General features: G+C 38.1%; 1 protein-coding gene across 3 annotated transcripts in view; it reads left to right on the forward strand.

The window, feature by feature from the left end:
- Positions 1 to 16,175, forward strand: part of PTPN21 (protein tyrosine phosphatase non-receptor type 21) — an 86,904-nt gene that overhangs the window by 16,750 nt on the left and 53,979 nt on the right. For all 3 annotated transcript variants that reach the window (XR_007453628.1, XM_049612366.1, XM_049612367.1), the window contains exon 3: positions 15,635 to 15,804. Coding sequence is in view for 2 of the 3 variants with exons in the window: in XM_049612366.1 (XP_049468323.1) it covers positions 15,635 to 15,804 (170 nt within the window). In the remaining variant the exon portion in view is untranslated. The remainder of the gene's footprint in view (positions 1 to 15,634; positions 15,805 to 16,175) is intronic.

The raw sequence follows: 16,175 nt of genomic DNA on the forward strand, positions 1-16,175 counted from the left end.
AGGAGCTAATATGACTTGAGCACTTATCATGCTTGAGCCACTCCTCTGAGTGCTTTGAATGTTTTTGCTTATTTTGATCCTCAGCAGTTCTATGAGTGAGGCACTATTCTGCTCCTCTCCATTTCACAGATGGGTAACACAGGTGTTCAGTGACTTGCTCATGGATCCAGGGCAGAAACCACAACCAGAGTAGTTCTTCTGGCTCCTCTTTGGTGGGCAGCTCTCTCCCCAGTCTGTAACTTTGAGCAAGTGACAGATGTCCTGCCATGGAGTTCATGCCCCTAAGGACAGCTCGGCACAGTGCAGCCTCCCAGATCTGATGGAGATTGTTTTAAGTACTCTTGAGATATTTATTATCACTTATTTTAATTACTACAATTTATTATTTTGCTTAAAATATGTTTTTGAAGTTACATCAGGCCCAGAAAGATAATTCTGAGAAGGAACACAAGTCATAATTAGGCCAGCAAGACACCACTGGGAGTGCCCGAAACACTGAGGGCAGAGCTGTTCGACAGGGAGCCTTTCGTGAGCCCATCCCCTGGCAGAGTTGGAAGTGTCAGGCTGATGAAATTCCCCCAGGAGAATTCTCTGCTGAGTGATTTTCCAAAGCAATATCTGGTTGCACTGCTGTTGGTTGAACTTGGGGGCTCCTAGAGTCCAAATCTGCATACAAAGGAAATGTAGAGCCAGTGAGCCCATAGAAGTGCTTGCTGCCTTTCCTGATGAAGCTGAATCACTGCAATTTAGCTACTGTGCATGTTAGGTGTATTTCCACCTGTTACAGCATTTCACACTACCAAAGTGTTTTCATTCTGCTGTTTGCAAATTGTGAGCATGAAGACAGGGCCACTGGAAATTGTTACTACATTTTACTTGTTGTTGTTGTTGTTTTGTTTTGTTTTTTTGTTTTTTTTTTAATTTTTTTAACGTTTATTTATTTTTGAGACAGAGAGAGACAGAGCATGAACAGGGGAGGGGCAGAGAGAGAGGGAGACACAGAATCTGAAACAGGCTCCAGGCTCTGAGCTGTCAGCACAGAGCCCGACGCGGGGCTCGAACTCACGGACCGCGAGATCGTGACCTGAGCCGAAGTCGGACGCTTAACCGACCGAGCCACCCAGGCGCCCCTGTTGTTGTTGTTTTTAAGTTTATTTATTTTTGAGAGAGCGAGCGAGAGAACCCACATGTGCATGCGCTCAAGTGTGGGAGAAGCAGAGAAGGAGGGAGAGAGAGAATCCCAAGCAGGCTGTGCACTGACATGTCAGCACGGAGCCTATGTGGGGCTCGGGGTTCAAACTCATGAACCATGAGATCATGACCTGAGCCAAAGTCAGACACTTAACCAGCTGAGCCACGCAGGCACCCCAAAATAGTACTATATAGAATAAAATGTAACTGGCATTATGGTACTTAATTTAAAAATATTGAGTGTATATTTCTGAGTTATGCACCTTTACTTAGGTACCCTTTGTGCCTTGGTTTTCAATAAGGAACAGAGTTTAAAAGGAAATCTGTTAAACCCTTAAGTGTGGCCTCTGTTAAGGGGAACCTTATTAATCAAGAAGGGGAAAATCACTTTTCCATATTAAAAAAGGAAACAGTTTTGCTCTTTTCTTGGAGCATTTGTGTATATGGAAGAAGTATTGTAGTTAGAAAACCACCTCATAAAATATGTGGAGAAAACAATTATTTCATGTATGATGAAATCATGATTTTTAAACTTTGATTAATGAAAACAAGCATAGCTTTTTATTTAAGTTTGTTTTGTTTTTGAGACAGAGAGAGACAGAGCATGAGCAGGGGAAGGGCAGAGAGAGAGGGAGACACAGAATCTGAAGCAGGCTCCAGGCTCTGGGCTGTCAGCACAGGGCCCAGTGTGGGACTTGAACTCACAAACTGGGAGATCATGACCTGAGCTGAAATCGGATGCTTAACCGACTGAGTCACCCAGGCCCCATTAAGTATTTTTTTTTAATGTGTATTTATTTCTGAGACAGAGAGAGACAGAGCATGAGCGGGCGAGGGGCAGAGAGAGAGGGAGACACAGAATCCGAAGCAGGCTCCAGGCTCTGAGCTGTCAGCACAGAGCCCCACACGGGGCTGGAACTCACAAACTGTGAGATCGTGACCTGAGCTGAAGTCGGTCGCTCAATCGACTGAGCCACCCAGGCGCCCCTATTTAAGTATTTTTTTTAATGTTTATTTTGATTTTTGAGAGAGAGAGTGAGCTAGCACGAGTTGGGGAGGGGCAGAGAGAAAGGGAGACAAAGGATCCGAAGTGGACTCCATGCTGATAGCAGAGAGCTTAGTGCGGGGCTTGAACTCACGAACCATGAGATCGTGACCTGAGCCAAAGCCCGAGGCTTAACCGTTTGAGCCATCCAGGCACCCTACAAGTATAGCTTTTAATAACAGAAGTTGGAGTTTCTTCATGTGTGTCTGTTCAGGATTTTAACCACAAAAGCAATTTTCTTGATTTTATAATCTTCAGATCTTTCATGGTAATATTAATTTAAGAACAGTGGAACTGTTGTGTGTTTTTTTTTTTTTTAAGGCAGTGGAAAATACTTGGATAACATTCTTTCAGGTAATAGAAATTAACATTAACTCAATTCTTTGTTAAAATATATTTAGGCCCATATTCATTTGTAGTTCTAAAAGTTAATTCCTTTTATCTCTCCATGGCTCCCCTCTCCCCACATCACAACCATATCTAGGTAACAGGAAACAATTATAATTTCAATCTGACAAAAATGAGTGTCAGAAAAACAAACAGCTCTTCATAAATATGCTCATTTCTGTTCTTTTCGCTTTTATGTTGCACTGTTATAACTTCTAAAAATACTGCTGGCACTACTCGCTGTCTGTGGCAAGATAGAAGAAATAATTAAGAGGAGTTCAGGAAAATATTAAAAACATTTTTCCCTGGGAATTAATTTATACATATACATACATATACATACACACACACACACACACACACACACACACACACACACTAGAATCTGAGCCAAGTTAGTCTTTTAACCCCCTTGTCAATAAAAAGAGAAGAGCTAGTATTTATCAATTGCCCTAAAACATAGGCATTTGTGAATTAAGTTAATATGCCTCAGAAATCCCAAATTTAGAAAGAGAAAATTGATCTAGTTCATTTGTTGGAATGAGATACAAGAAATAGTCCTGTAATATAACAAAACAAACTGGTTAACTAAAATAATTGAGGAATGATAGGCTCTGGTTCACCCTCAGTTATGTGGGTTCTAAACAAAATGACCTTTTATGTACTAGTATAAAATAGAGCACACCAGCTTTGCCTCTGTTGAAACTGTGTACAGTGACATCTCAGTTATTTCTGTCATTCTTGGGTAGTAAAATTTTGTGTATATTAAAAATTCCTATTTAATCTTAGTTTACTCTAAAGACATGTTGATAATTGTTTTAATCTTATAATTGAGTATCTTTCTCCATAGCTCTTATCAGTATCTGGCCTCCCTATATTTTGCTTGTCTTTCTCCCCCTACCGGAACGTAAGCTACATGAGGGCAGGAATTATATTCTTTTGTTCCCACCACAGTGTTTGACACAGAGTCTTTCTTTTCAAAGAAACTTTTTTTTATTACGTTTCTTTATTTTTGAAAGGCAGAGAGAGACAGAGTGCGAGTGGGGGAAGGGCAGAGGGAGAGGGGGACACAGAATCAGAAGCAGGCTCCAGGCTCTGAGCTGTCAGCAGAGAGCCCCACGTGGGGCTCGAACTCACAAACCAGGAGATCATGACCTGAGCCGAAGTCGGACAGTATTTTTTGAAGAATGATCTTACTGTGTTTGGGGATCATTGTATTCTTCATAGCATCTTATTGTCCAGGATAGTAAACAGAAAACTTATCAGGGTCTCCTGGGGGGCTCAGTCCGGAAAGCGTCCAACTTTGACTCAGGTCATGATTTCACAGTTCTTGGGTTTGAGCCCTGTGTCAGGGTTTGTGCTGACAGCTCAGAGCCTGGACCCTGCTTTGGATTCTGTGTCTGTCTGTCTATCTATCTGTCTATCTGTCTCTCTCTCTTTCTCTCTCTCTCTCTCTTTCTGCACCTCCCCCGCTCACACTCTTTCTCAAAAATAAACATTAAAAATTTTTTTTTTCTTTAAAAGAAAAGTTATCAGCAGTCATCTGTATAAATAGTGATCCCAATTCATGCCTTGGACTTTCTTTCAGTATATCCCTTAAATTGACTGATCATTTGACTCTTTTCCTAAAAGTTAAATGCTACAACAACAGCAACAAAAATCTGGCCATTTGAGGAGTTCAGTTACTTGGACTTCAGTTTAATAGAAATGTGAGTGTAATTAGAAGATCAAAGTATACTTTTGAATGCTGTTTTCTTAGTCCTCATGTGTGCTAGATAGAGTATAGTGATACTGTGTGTTATCACCTTGATTATAAAATAGATAATATATTATTTGACCAAGGACAGAAGAAAATGGATCAAAATTAAATCAACAAGGGAAAAAACACTGTGTGCTTGAGGTACTGTGACTACCGTACTATCTGTCAAAAGGAAGAGATACAATGCTTCATTATTTATGGCACACTCAGTGGAGAGGTAAGCTCCACGCTTGAATTAGGTTAATACCTGTTAACTACCCTTGTTAGATGATCTCTGCCTCGGATAGGCTTTATCTAGAGAGCGATCTCCTCTCATCACTTTCCTGATGAAAAGTCTTCTGACTTCTGCCTCGTCTAAGAAAAGCATCAGGATAAAATTATAGTTGCAATTTTATATGGGATTAACTTTTATCAAACTCAGTGCATCAGTGGCTTAAAAAACCCTCCAGCTAAATCTTGTGTCCCTTTGCTCTGTTTTAAAAATAGTACAACTAAAAGACTCTTGAAATAATTAGACAAGAAATGACTTGGGGATTAGGAAAGGGTTTACATTCTGACAAGATGTGGACCTGCTTATAATAGCTCTGTCTCTTTAGATGACTGTGATTTGGGGGACACTTTTCACCCAAGCTCAAAAAAAGTTGGGTTTTTTTTTGAGTTTTATTTCTTTATTTTGAGAAAGAGAGACCGAAGAGAACGGGCAGAGAGAGGGAGAGAGAGAATCCCTGAACCATGAGATCATGACCTGAGCTGAAATCAGGAACTGGATGCCTAACCAACTGAGCCACCCAGGTGCTCCCCTAGCTCAAAAATTCGTAAACTATCTTTTCCTCTGAACAAAAAGCTTAATTAGCAAATCACCTTAGTTCATTTAAAGGAAGTCAGCCATATTGTGTCTGAAAAGGCAAAGTTTTGTAAGTGTAACTTTTGTTTTTAATGTAGTTTACATAGCAGGCACAATTATCTGTACCATTTTAGTGGAGGAGCTGTGAAAAATTCTAAACAGCTATGGAGAAATTATCAAATAACTTTATGAAAACTACTGACGTGTTCAGAACAAAATAGGAAAGAAAGTGTAAAAATGTCTGACAGTGGGAGAAGTGTCACAAAAATGTATTTGGTGCTAATCGAGCATTGATCTAGAGGATGCCAGAAGATTCGGTGGTTTAGAGGCTTATTTACTGGAATGAGTTTCCCACAGGTCAGGTCAGCTTGCTGCGTCACCAGTGAGAGTAGACAGAGCCTCGGAGAAAGAGAATCCACATGGAGGTAGTTTCTTATCGGGAAAGGTACTGGGAAGTTAGATAAGGAGCAGTGGGAGGCAGGAATCAAAAGCCAATAATTAAAGGCCAGGTTGTAAGGAAATTTTTATTACAATTAACCAAGCCTATAAATAAGATAGGACATGCATAACCCAGAAGATTTGGACTCAAAAGAAGACACATGGGGGAGAAAAAAAGAAAAGACACATGATTCTGGGAAAATCTAGACCAAGAAATGACTGGTAGTAACAGTTTAAATTTAGGGCACATGGGGCCTGTCTGTACCAAGGTTTTTATATTTCTTTCTTTCTAAATAAGGTTCTAGTGTATCCTAACTTTAAATAAAGGAAGAAATTTGGCCATATTTTCAAGGAAGAAGGATGCTTGATTCAAGTAAGTTTCATTCTATGTTCTCAGGCACACCTGAAGAGATCCTATCTGCCAAGTTTACATACTCAGAGCGAATATAACAAGAGTGCTTTTAAGTTTTATCAGCACAGTGATAACAAAGTTCACCACAACTCTGTGAAGAAGGCAGGGTACATGTTATTTTCCCTATGAAGAAACAGATTCTGTGAGGAAGTGACTTAGTCCGGAGCTGATGAGTGGCGGAGTCAGGACTCAGAGGTGGAGCCTTGTGACTTCAGTCTAGTCCTCTTTAGACTACCCCGAGCTAGTGATCACTATCAGAATTTCACACATGGCCCCCTAGAGAAAACCTCAAAATTACAGCAGGTACCAAAATGGCAAAAGTTGAAATCTCTTTCATGGCTTTGAGAAATGTGATTGAACCTACAAGTGAAGTAATGAAACAGCAATTAAATTGGCTAAAGTAATGTGAAGTTGTATATACAATAAGTTATGTTTCTAATCACTTTGGGAAATGAAGTAGTCTTCATAACTTTGTCTAATAACCAAAATTTATTCTTTTGTCCAAACAACTATTTTTAATGCCAGTCTCTGGAAGGATTTATAAACTTCTCTATTCGTCTTAAACAAACGAACACCAGTCGTTGTGGTTAAATATATGACTAACGTTTAAGAGTTATTTGTTCCTTTGATAAATAACTCTAGACTACAGTGTTTTTGTAATTCTTTATAGCTTCTTTTTAAAGGGTTTTTTCTTGGTATATATGTGTTCTCTCTTGCTGGAAAAAGTATTACCCATCATTTCCTGCTGCTTCTAACATGCTATTTAATAAGCCTTTCCTTTTTCCTTTTTGTTTGTTTGTTTATTTTGAGAGAAAGAATGTGAGTGGGAAAGGGACAGAGAGGGAGGGAGGGAGGGAGAGAGAGAGAATCCCAAGCAGGCTCTGCACTGTTGGCACAGAGCCCGACACAGGGCTCAGTCTCACAAACCGTGAGATCATGACCTGAGCTGAAATCCGTGGTCTGACATTTAACTGACTGAGCCACCCAGGCGCCCCAAGCTGTTTTCCCTTTAATTTGTCATCTTTTAACCTAGTTTGAATTGGATAACCAATTCACTTAACTCATTAAAAATATTCATGAAATAAGGAGAAAAAGTTCAGGGGTGCCTGACTAGCTCAGACGAGGAGTGTGCTACTCTTAATCTCAGGGTTGTGAGTTTAAGCACCCACATTGGGTGTAGAGATTACTTAAATAAACTTTTAAAAAAGTGAAAAAAAAAGTCCATAAAAGAGACAGAAGAAATTTCTTTTTTGTTGGGACATAGACTTTAAAATTGTGACTTCGACATATATTTTTCATTACACAAACACATTTTTGCCTATTCTATGTTATTCACTTATGTTCTAGTAGTTGAGATTTCTGAGTATTGTCCAACTGTACAAAATCTTGATCTAAGTATATGTATTGGGAAATAGAAAATATTAACTCATGGCTAGATTCATCTATTTCTGGCTCTTTTTTTCCTTAGACTTTTTCAAATGAAATGAACTTGATAAACATTTGAAAAGTAGAATTTTTTAATTCTGTACTTAAGGGGTGCCTGGGTGGCTCAGTTAGTTGAGTGTCCAACTTTGGCTCAGGTCATGATCTCACAGTTCGTGAGTTCAAGCCCTGCATTGGACTTGCTGCTCTCAGTGCAGAGCCTGCTTTGGATCCTCTATCCTCCTCTCTCTCTGCCCGCTTTCCTCCCTCCCCATCTCTCTCTCAAAAATAAGTAAAACATTAAAAAAAAATTCTGTACTTGATTTTAATTATGAGTATTTCTAATTTAAAAAAAAAAAACTTTTTTGAAATGAAATTCACCTAACAAAAAATTAACCGCCTTAAAGTAAGCAATTTGGTGACATTTAGTATATTCACAACAGCACCTGTATCTAGTTCCAAAACATTTTCATAACCCTAGAAGGAAATGCTGTACTTACTAAGCAGTTAATTCCCTCCCTCTCCACCAACCACCAGTTTATTTTCTGTCACCGTGGATCTATTCTGGATATTTCATTTAAGTGGAATCCTACAATGGGGTGCCTGGCTGGCTCAGTTGGTAGAGCATGTGATTCTTGAGGTTGTGAGTTCAAGCCCCATGTTGGGAGTAGAGTTTACTTTAAAAAACAGAAAATAAGGCTACATCTTTAAAAATAAATAAATAAATGGAATCATACAATATGGGACCTTTTATGCCTGACTTCATTCACTTAACCTGTTTTTGAGGTTCATTCATATTGTAGTATGCATCTACTTCATTTTTTATGGCTGAGTAATATTCCATTGTGTGTCTGTTCCACAGTTTGTCTGTGCTTTCATCTACTGATGGATGGTTGGATTGTTTCTACCTTTTGGCTATTGCAAATATTGCTGGTATGAATATACATGTACCTGTTTTCATTTGGGTATATATCTAGGAGTGGGATTGCTGGGTCATATGATGATTGTATGTTTAACTTTTGAGGAATTGCCAAACTTTTCCATAGTGACTGAGCCATCTTACATTCCCACTCGCAATGTCTGAGGGTTCCAATTTCTCCACATTCTCACCAGTGCTTTTTATTTTTTATTTTTAAAATTATAGCCAGCCTAATGGGTGTGAAGTAGTATCTTATTGCAGTTATGACTTGCATTTCTCCAATAACTAATAATGTTGAGCATCTTTGCATGTGCTTATTGGCCATTTGTATATGTTCTTTAGAGAAGTGTCTTCAAGTCCTTTGCCTATTTTTTAATCAAGTTGTCTGTCTTTTTAATGTTGTGTAACAGTTGTTCATATATTCAGATACTAGACCCTTATCAGATACATGATTTGCACATATTTTCTTCTATTCTTTTTATTTTTAATGTTTATTTATTTTTAGGAGAGAGAGAGAGACAGAGCATGAGTGGGTGAGGGGCAGAGAGAGAGGGAGACACAGAGTCTGAAGCAGGCTCTAGGCTCCCAGCTGTCAGCACAGACCCTGATGGGGGACTCCAAACCCATGAACCGTGAGATCATGACCTGAGCCGAAGCCGGACGCTTAGCCAACTGAGCCACCCAGGCGCCCCTGTTTTCTTCTATTCTATAGTTGTCTTTTTCCTTTATTGATTTGGTCCTTTGATGTACACAGTTTTAAATTTTGATAAAGTCAAATTTATCTTTTTTCCTTTGTTGTTCATGCTTTTTGTGTCATACCTAAGAATCCATTTCCAAATTCAAAGTCATGAAGATTTACCTCTGTTTTCTTCTAAAGAAATTCTAAAGAATTTCTTACATTTAGTTTGTTGATTCAGTTTGAGAAATTTTTATATATTGTGTGAAATAGGAGGGGTCTAATTTCATTCTTTTGCCTGTTGATCTTCAGTTGTCTTAGAACTATTTGTTGAAGAGACTGTTCTTTCTCCACTGAATGGTCTTGTTACTTGTTGAAAACCAGTTGACCATGGATGCACGGGTTTATTTCTGGACTCAATTTTATAACATTTATCTATATCTCTCTCTTATACTAGTACCTCACTATTTTGATTAAGGTAGCTTTTGTAGTAAGTTTTAAAATCAGAAAGTGAAAGTCCTCCTTTGTTCTTTTTCATGATCATTTTGGCTCTTTGAGTCCCTTTGTAATTCCATATGAACTCGAGAATTGGCTTTCTCTGTGAAAAAAGGCTATTGAAATTTTGATAGGGATTACATTTGAATCTGTAGATCACTTTTGGTAATCTTGCCATCTTACAATATTTAGTGTTCCAATCTATGAACACAGGATGTCTTTTCATTTAATTTCTTTCAGCAGTGAAGGGGTGCCTGGCTGGCTCAGTCAGTAGAGCATGCAACTCTTTTTTTTTTTTTTTAATGTTTATTTATTTTTGAGACAGAGAGAGACAGAGAATGAACGGGGGAGGGTCAGAGAGAGGGAGACACAGAATCTGAAACAGGCTCCAGGCTCTGAGCTGTCAGCACAGAGCCCGACGCGGGGCTCGAACTCACGGACCGCGAGATCATGACCTGAGCCGAAGTCGGCCGCTTAACCGACTGAGCCACCCAGGCGCCCCGAGCATGCAACTCTTGATCTCACGGTTATGAATTTGAGCCCCACATTGGGAGTAGAGATTACTTAAATATAAGATCTTTAGGGCACCTGAGTGGCTTTGTCGGTTAAGCGTTTGACTTCAGCTCAGGTCATGATCTCATGGTTCGTGAGTTCAAGTCCTGCTTCAGGCTCTGTGCTCACAGCTCAAATCTGGAACCTGCTGCAGATTCTGTGTCTCCCTCGCTCTCTGCCCCTCCCCCACTCATGCTCTGTCTCTCTGTCTCTGTCTCTGTCTCTTTCAAAAATAAATAAAAAATAAAATAAAATCTTTAAAAGGGGTGCCTGGGTGGCTCAGTCCGTAGAGTACGCAACTCTTGGCCTCAGGGTCGTGAGTTCAGGCCCCACGTTAGGCACAGAGCCTATTTAAAAAAAGAAAAATAGTAATGATTTATTTCAGCAGTGTTTTCTTTGTTCAGAATACAAGTTTTTCCACCTCCTTGGTTAAGTTTATTTCTGAATTTTTTATTCTTTTGGATGCTATTATAAATGAAATTGTATTTTAATTCCCTTTTGAAGTTTCCATTCCTGATGTGTTAGAATCCATACTGATCTGTGCATATTGATCTTATACTTAGAACTTTGCTGAGTTTATTAGCTCTGGTGAATTTTTTCTTTTTTGTAGGGGCACTTTGGGGATTTTTAAAAAATGTATAGGATCATGTCTTGTTTACACAGAGATATTTTTCCTTCTACCTGTTTTGGATGCCTTTATTTCATTTTCTTACCTAATAGCTCTGGCTAGAATTTCCAGTGCAGTGTTGGATAGCAGTGGTGAACATGGGCGTATGTATTTTGTTCCTGCCCGATCTTAGGGGGCAAGCTTTCAGTCTTTCACTGTTGAATATGTTAGCTGTGGGTTCTTCATAAAAGCTTTTGATGTTGAGAAGTTCTTTTGTATTCTTAGTTTTCTTAGTATTTTTACTGGGAGAGGGTGTTGAATTTTGTCCAATACTTTTTCTGTGTCACTTTAGATGATTATGTATTTTCCTTTCACGTTAATAATATGTTACATTGATTTTTTTTGTATGTTGAACTACTCTTGCATTTCTGGGATAAATCCCACTTAGTTGGTCATGGGGTATGATTCCTTTAATATGCTGTTGGATTCAGTTCACTAGTATTTTGTTGAAGATTTTTGCATCTGTATTTATAAAAGCTATTGGTCTGTAGTTTTCTGATGCTGTCTTTGGCTTGGGTATCAGGATAATGCTGGCCTATAGATGAGGTAAGGAGTGTTCTCTTCTCTTCTTTGATCCTTCCCCTCCACCACACTTTGTGTTTTGGGTGGATTTTGAATTATTTTGGAAAGCTAATTATCCAAATGCTCGAGATTATTATCTAAGACAAAGCCTCCAAAATGGACTTACACAGAAAATTCTCTACCTGATAAGAATTGAACTACAACATTTTGTTGTTCAAACTCTACCTATCCATCTTAGAGAAAAAACCTATTTATATTTATAAAATCCTATGCGGTCAGATGTTGTTATTTCATTATGTATGTGTATAAATTCTAAGGAAGCATTGAATCTAAAGATTATGGTGTTAGGAGATTTTAGTTACCCACATGTATGTAAACACTTCTAGCTGCAATTTTGAAATACAATGCCTCCTTGGAAGTATTTAACAAGATATAAATTTGAATTTGGCTAGGCTTAACTACTTCATAAGGTAGAACTTGAACACAGGGGCAAGTATGAAAGCATATAATCAGTTAATGTTCAAGTGTCCAAAATCTTAGACTCTCCTACAAATATAATAGCTAATCAGCAAGTAATTTGCTATATCTATTATTTTCAGCTGTTTGCACAATTAAACTCCTTGCTTCTCCTTTATAAGATATATAAAAAACTAATAATGGTGCAATTTTATAAGTGTATTTCTCTTATTTGATTTTCTATCTATATGGCATGAGTAATAAATGAATTGCTAAAATAAACAGCACATTTTAAGAATTAGTTTATTTCTTTTAGAATGTACCTTTTTTAGAATGCTAGCAGATTATTCGTGTTTTTTCTTTTAATTATATCATAAGTTCACAGAAGGTACAACCACAAATTATATAAACCTATTGTGTTGTTTTTTGTTTTTTGTTTTTTTTTTTAAGTAGGCTCCATGCCGAACGTGGGGCTTGAATTTATGATTCCTAGATCAAGAGTTGCATGCTCTACCAACTGAGCCAGCTAGGTGCCCCTAATAGTAAGCCTATAGTTTTATAACTATTTAAATATTTGTGTTTGGAGCATTCAAGTCCAACTATATTTAAAGGGAAAAGTAATATATACAACAAGTATTTTTAAGTCCTTTTAATTTGGGTTAAAAGTGATATACTGTTATGACCCAAATAGTTTTAGATCCTAAAGGGTGCCCAGCTTTCTGGTTTATGGCAAAAAATAAGTATTTGTGGAATTAAGTGCATAGCAGTTGTATGTTTTACAGACCAAACATGGTACATTCAGTCCAGTTCTAAGATAAAAACATAAAACGGGGGTGCCTGGGTGACTCAGTTAGGTGTCCAACTTTGGCTCAGGTCATGATCTCACGGTTCCTGGGTTTGAGCCTCGCATGGGGCTCTGTGCTAACAGCTCAGAGCCTGGAGCCTGCTTCGGATTCTGTGTCTCCCTCTCTCTCTGCCCCTCTCCTGGTCATGCTCTGTCTCTCTGTCTCTCTCAAAAATAAATAAACATTAAAAAAAAAAAGGATAAAACATAAAACGTAAATACATTTAACAAAATGTGTTGTAATCGGTCCATGTAAGTGTAAAAAATTAGAAAATTATTTTGGGAGGGGGTATATAATTGATTTTACTGGTGTTTAGCAAAGTGGGTGAAACAAAATAATCTTTTTTTTTTTTTAAAGTTTATTTGTTTTGAGGGAGAGAAGGGACACTAGCACATGAGCGGGGGAGGGGCAGAGAGGGAGGGACAAAGAATCCCAAGCAGGCTCCCCACTGTCAGCAGAGTCTGATGTGGGGCTTGAACTCAGGAACCCTGAGATCTTGACCTGAGCCTAAATCAAGAGTTGGATGCTTAACCTGCTGAGCCACCCAGGCGCCCTTATTAAATAATCTTTTAAAAATATAGTAGTTTTCTAGTGGCAAAATGCATTGATTTAAGTTTTGCACTCAGTCCCCATGATGGAGGTGTGAAGGAGGTATTACACTTATTATTACCTTCTTTTACATTTGAGAAAACGGAATTGGTCTGATTGACTTTTCCACTTCCCAGTTAGCAAGTGAGTGTTAGAAATTAGACCCGGGACTTCAGATTTTAAGCATCAATTTCTTTCTGTTAAATGAGATTTTTCTTTTCTGTTTGTTGCAGTTCAAAAGAAATAAGGAATAATACTGTTTTCTATAAATGTGATATTCTGTCCTTAAAGACAACATGTAATTCATTTTATAAACATAATTATAACTTCAGAAAATAATTCACAATAAGACTCAGACTTGCTTCTATATTAAAGTGTGTTTGGATTTTCAAAACTGTGATTTCTATGCAGCTTTTCAAGGATAGGTTGTTCATACATTATCTCCTGCATAATGCTGGAGGGGCAGTGTGGTCTCATACAGTGGTTTTCACACTTGATCAAGGCACAGGAATTACTGGGAGTTTAATAGCTCAAGAAGCTCTCCAGGTAATTCTGGTAGAAGTGATCCACAGATACCTGGACAAACACTGGCTTTACAGTTTCACACACACACACACACACACACACACACACACACACACACACACAATTATCTACTTCATAAGATAGTGGTGGTGATTCAATATATGATATTATTATAGTTCTTGGGACAGAACCTGGCACATAGTAAATGTTCAAGACATTTCATTCATATATGATGGCTTGGGTGGCAACAAAGAAGCAAGAGAGCCTTCTTTTCAACAAAATATATTGAATTCCTGCACTATTCTAGCTGTTTTGTTATAAAGGGGAAATGGACACATTCCTCACTTTTGTTGAGTTTACTTGATTAATAGATTCATTTTAAAGGTATACATCCTTCCCTTGTAACAAATTGTAAGATAAAATGAATATCAAGGGCATGTTTGTATAGTTCTTCTTTTTCCCTGTAAATTAAAAATTCATTTTTTTAATTTGAACTGGTTATTGCAAGTTAAAGAAATAGGCTGGTGGTATTATTTCTCGTTTTATTGTTGCTTTAAAGCTGTATTTGCCAATACAGTGCCACTGGATGCTGGCAGCTGTTTAAGTCAGTTAAAATTAAATAACATTAAAAATTTAGTTTCTTGGTGCACTAACCACATTCCAGGTGCCCCACAGCTCACATGCAGCTAGTGGCTGCTATATTGGAGATAGAACATTTACATCATCATAGAAAGTTCTGTTCTACATGTTGCTCTAGATCCTAGAACAAAGCAGGGAATTTTTCCAGTTGCCTTGATCTGTAAACTGATTTTAAGGTAAACGTTAGTAGTGGCCCAAGGCTGTCATTTCAACGCCTACATGGATTAATAACCTCTCAGGTTGGCCAAGCCCATAGCTGGTATTGATTTCCCTGAACAGTTTCATTGCACAAGCAAGTGAGATTTAAATGCTAATATCTGGGCATTTTTTTAAACCTTCAAGCAATATACTTAAGTTGTCTTATTGGTTTAGGTATAGCTTTATGTGCACGCGCACTTGTGTGTGTGCGTGTGTGTGAGTGAGTGAAAGAGAGAGAGAGAGACAGTTTACCTCCAGAGCATTACAATTGCTTTAAATTTGTATCTAATAAACTTTAGGGGGCAAATAAAAGTTGCAATTGCATCTATATTTCTAGAATTTACAATATTTATATAAATTATTTATAGAAGCCAAATTCCAGAGTGGTGAAAAGTTGGACTAACACTATGTAGTCAGAATTCTTCTAGATATAACCCATTATACTTGTAAAATATTATGATAAATTTAGTATTTTGATAATTTTAAACCTAAACATTTTTTTCAGCACATGAGTTTTTTTTGTTAAAAACTCTGTAAAATTGTGTAGCACCTGCTACATTCTGATGTCTAGGCCATGAATGCATTTTTCTGTGCATAGTTCAAGAAATAGTCTGCGAGGGTAGTTGACTTTTCACCTTTATTTCCTGCATGTGTCTATATATATACCTATAAGAGGTGTTCTTTTCTTCAGGTTTTGCTCTGGTGTCCCTTTTTGAGAAGGGAAGCCATAGGAGTCTGTTCTCACTTGGTCCCAGGTCATGGATGAGAGCAATTAGGAGAACAGAGGGAGCCTGGGTGGCTCAGTTCAGTGTCTGACTTTAGCTCAGATCATGATCTTGTGGTTCACGGGTTCGAGCCCGATGTTAGTGGTGCTGACAGCTCAGAGCCTGGAGCTGCTTCGGATTCTGTGTCTCCCTCTCTGCCTCTCCCCGGCTTGTGCTCTGTCTGTCTCTCTCTCTCAAAAATAAATAAAAAATATTAAAAATAATTTTAAAAAAAGATAGAAATTCTCTTGTACGTTTCTGCCTCCTTCAATGACTTTCCCTCTTTCCAGATCACTTACTTCAGTCTCTGGTACCACAACAAGCAAAATCAGCGCCGTTGGGTAGATTTGGAAAAGCCTCTCAAGAAGCAGCTGGATAAATATGCACTGGAACCTACCGTCTATTTTGGAGTGGTGTTTTACGTGCCTTCAGTTTCACAGCTGCAGCAGGAGATTACCAGGTGAGCACTAATATGCTCTTTGTTTTTAGGAAATAATCTAATGAGATTAAAAAAGTGACACCAAGGTTAAAGTCAGGAGATAAGACTAAACATTGCCCTCCTGCCCACATATTTAGCCACATTATTGCAGGGAGGTTCTGGTATGCAGTGTGTCAGAGTATTTTATTGTGTGTTGCATGAATTATGGTTTCACTAGGCACAAAGGAGTGATTAAAGGGGAAGATGATGTTTTTATCCTGGCTGTGAACTCTTCTTGTTGTGATGTTTCCTTCAAAGTTTTTGTTGATTTGTTTCTGATCTTTGTTAACACTGAAATGAGAGAGGAAATTTTAAAAAGTTGCAGAATCTGTCTTCATCCCTCAGGGAAATGT

This window comes from Panthera uncia, assembly GCF_023721935.1.
Source record: "Panthera uncia isolate 11264 chromosome B3 unlocalized genomic scaffold, Puncia_PCG_1.0 HiC_scaffold_1, whole genome shotgun sequence".
Classification (NCBI taxonomy): Eukaryota; Metazoa; Chordata; class Mammalia; order Carnivora; family Felidae; genus Panthera; species Panthera uncia.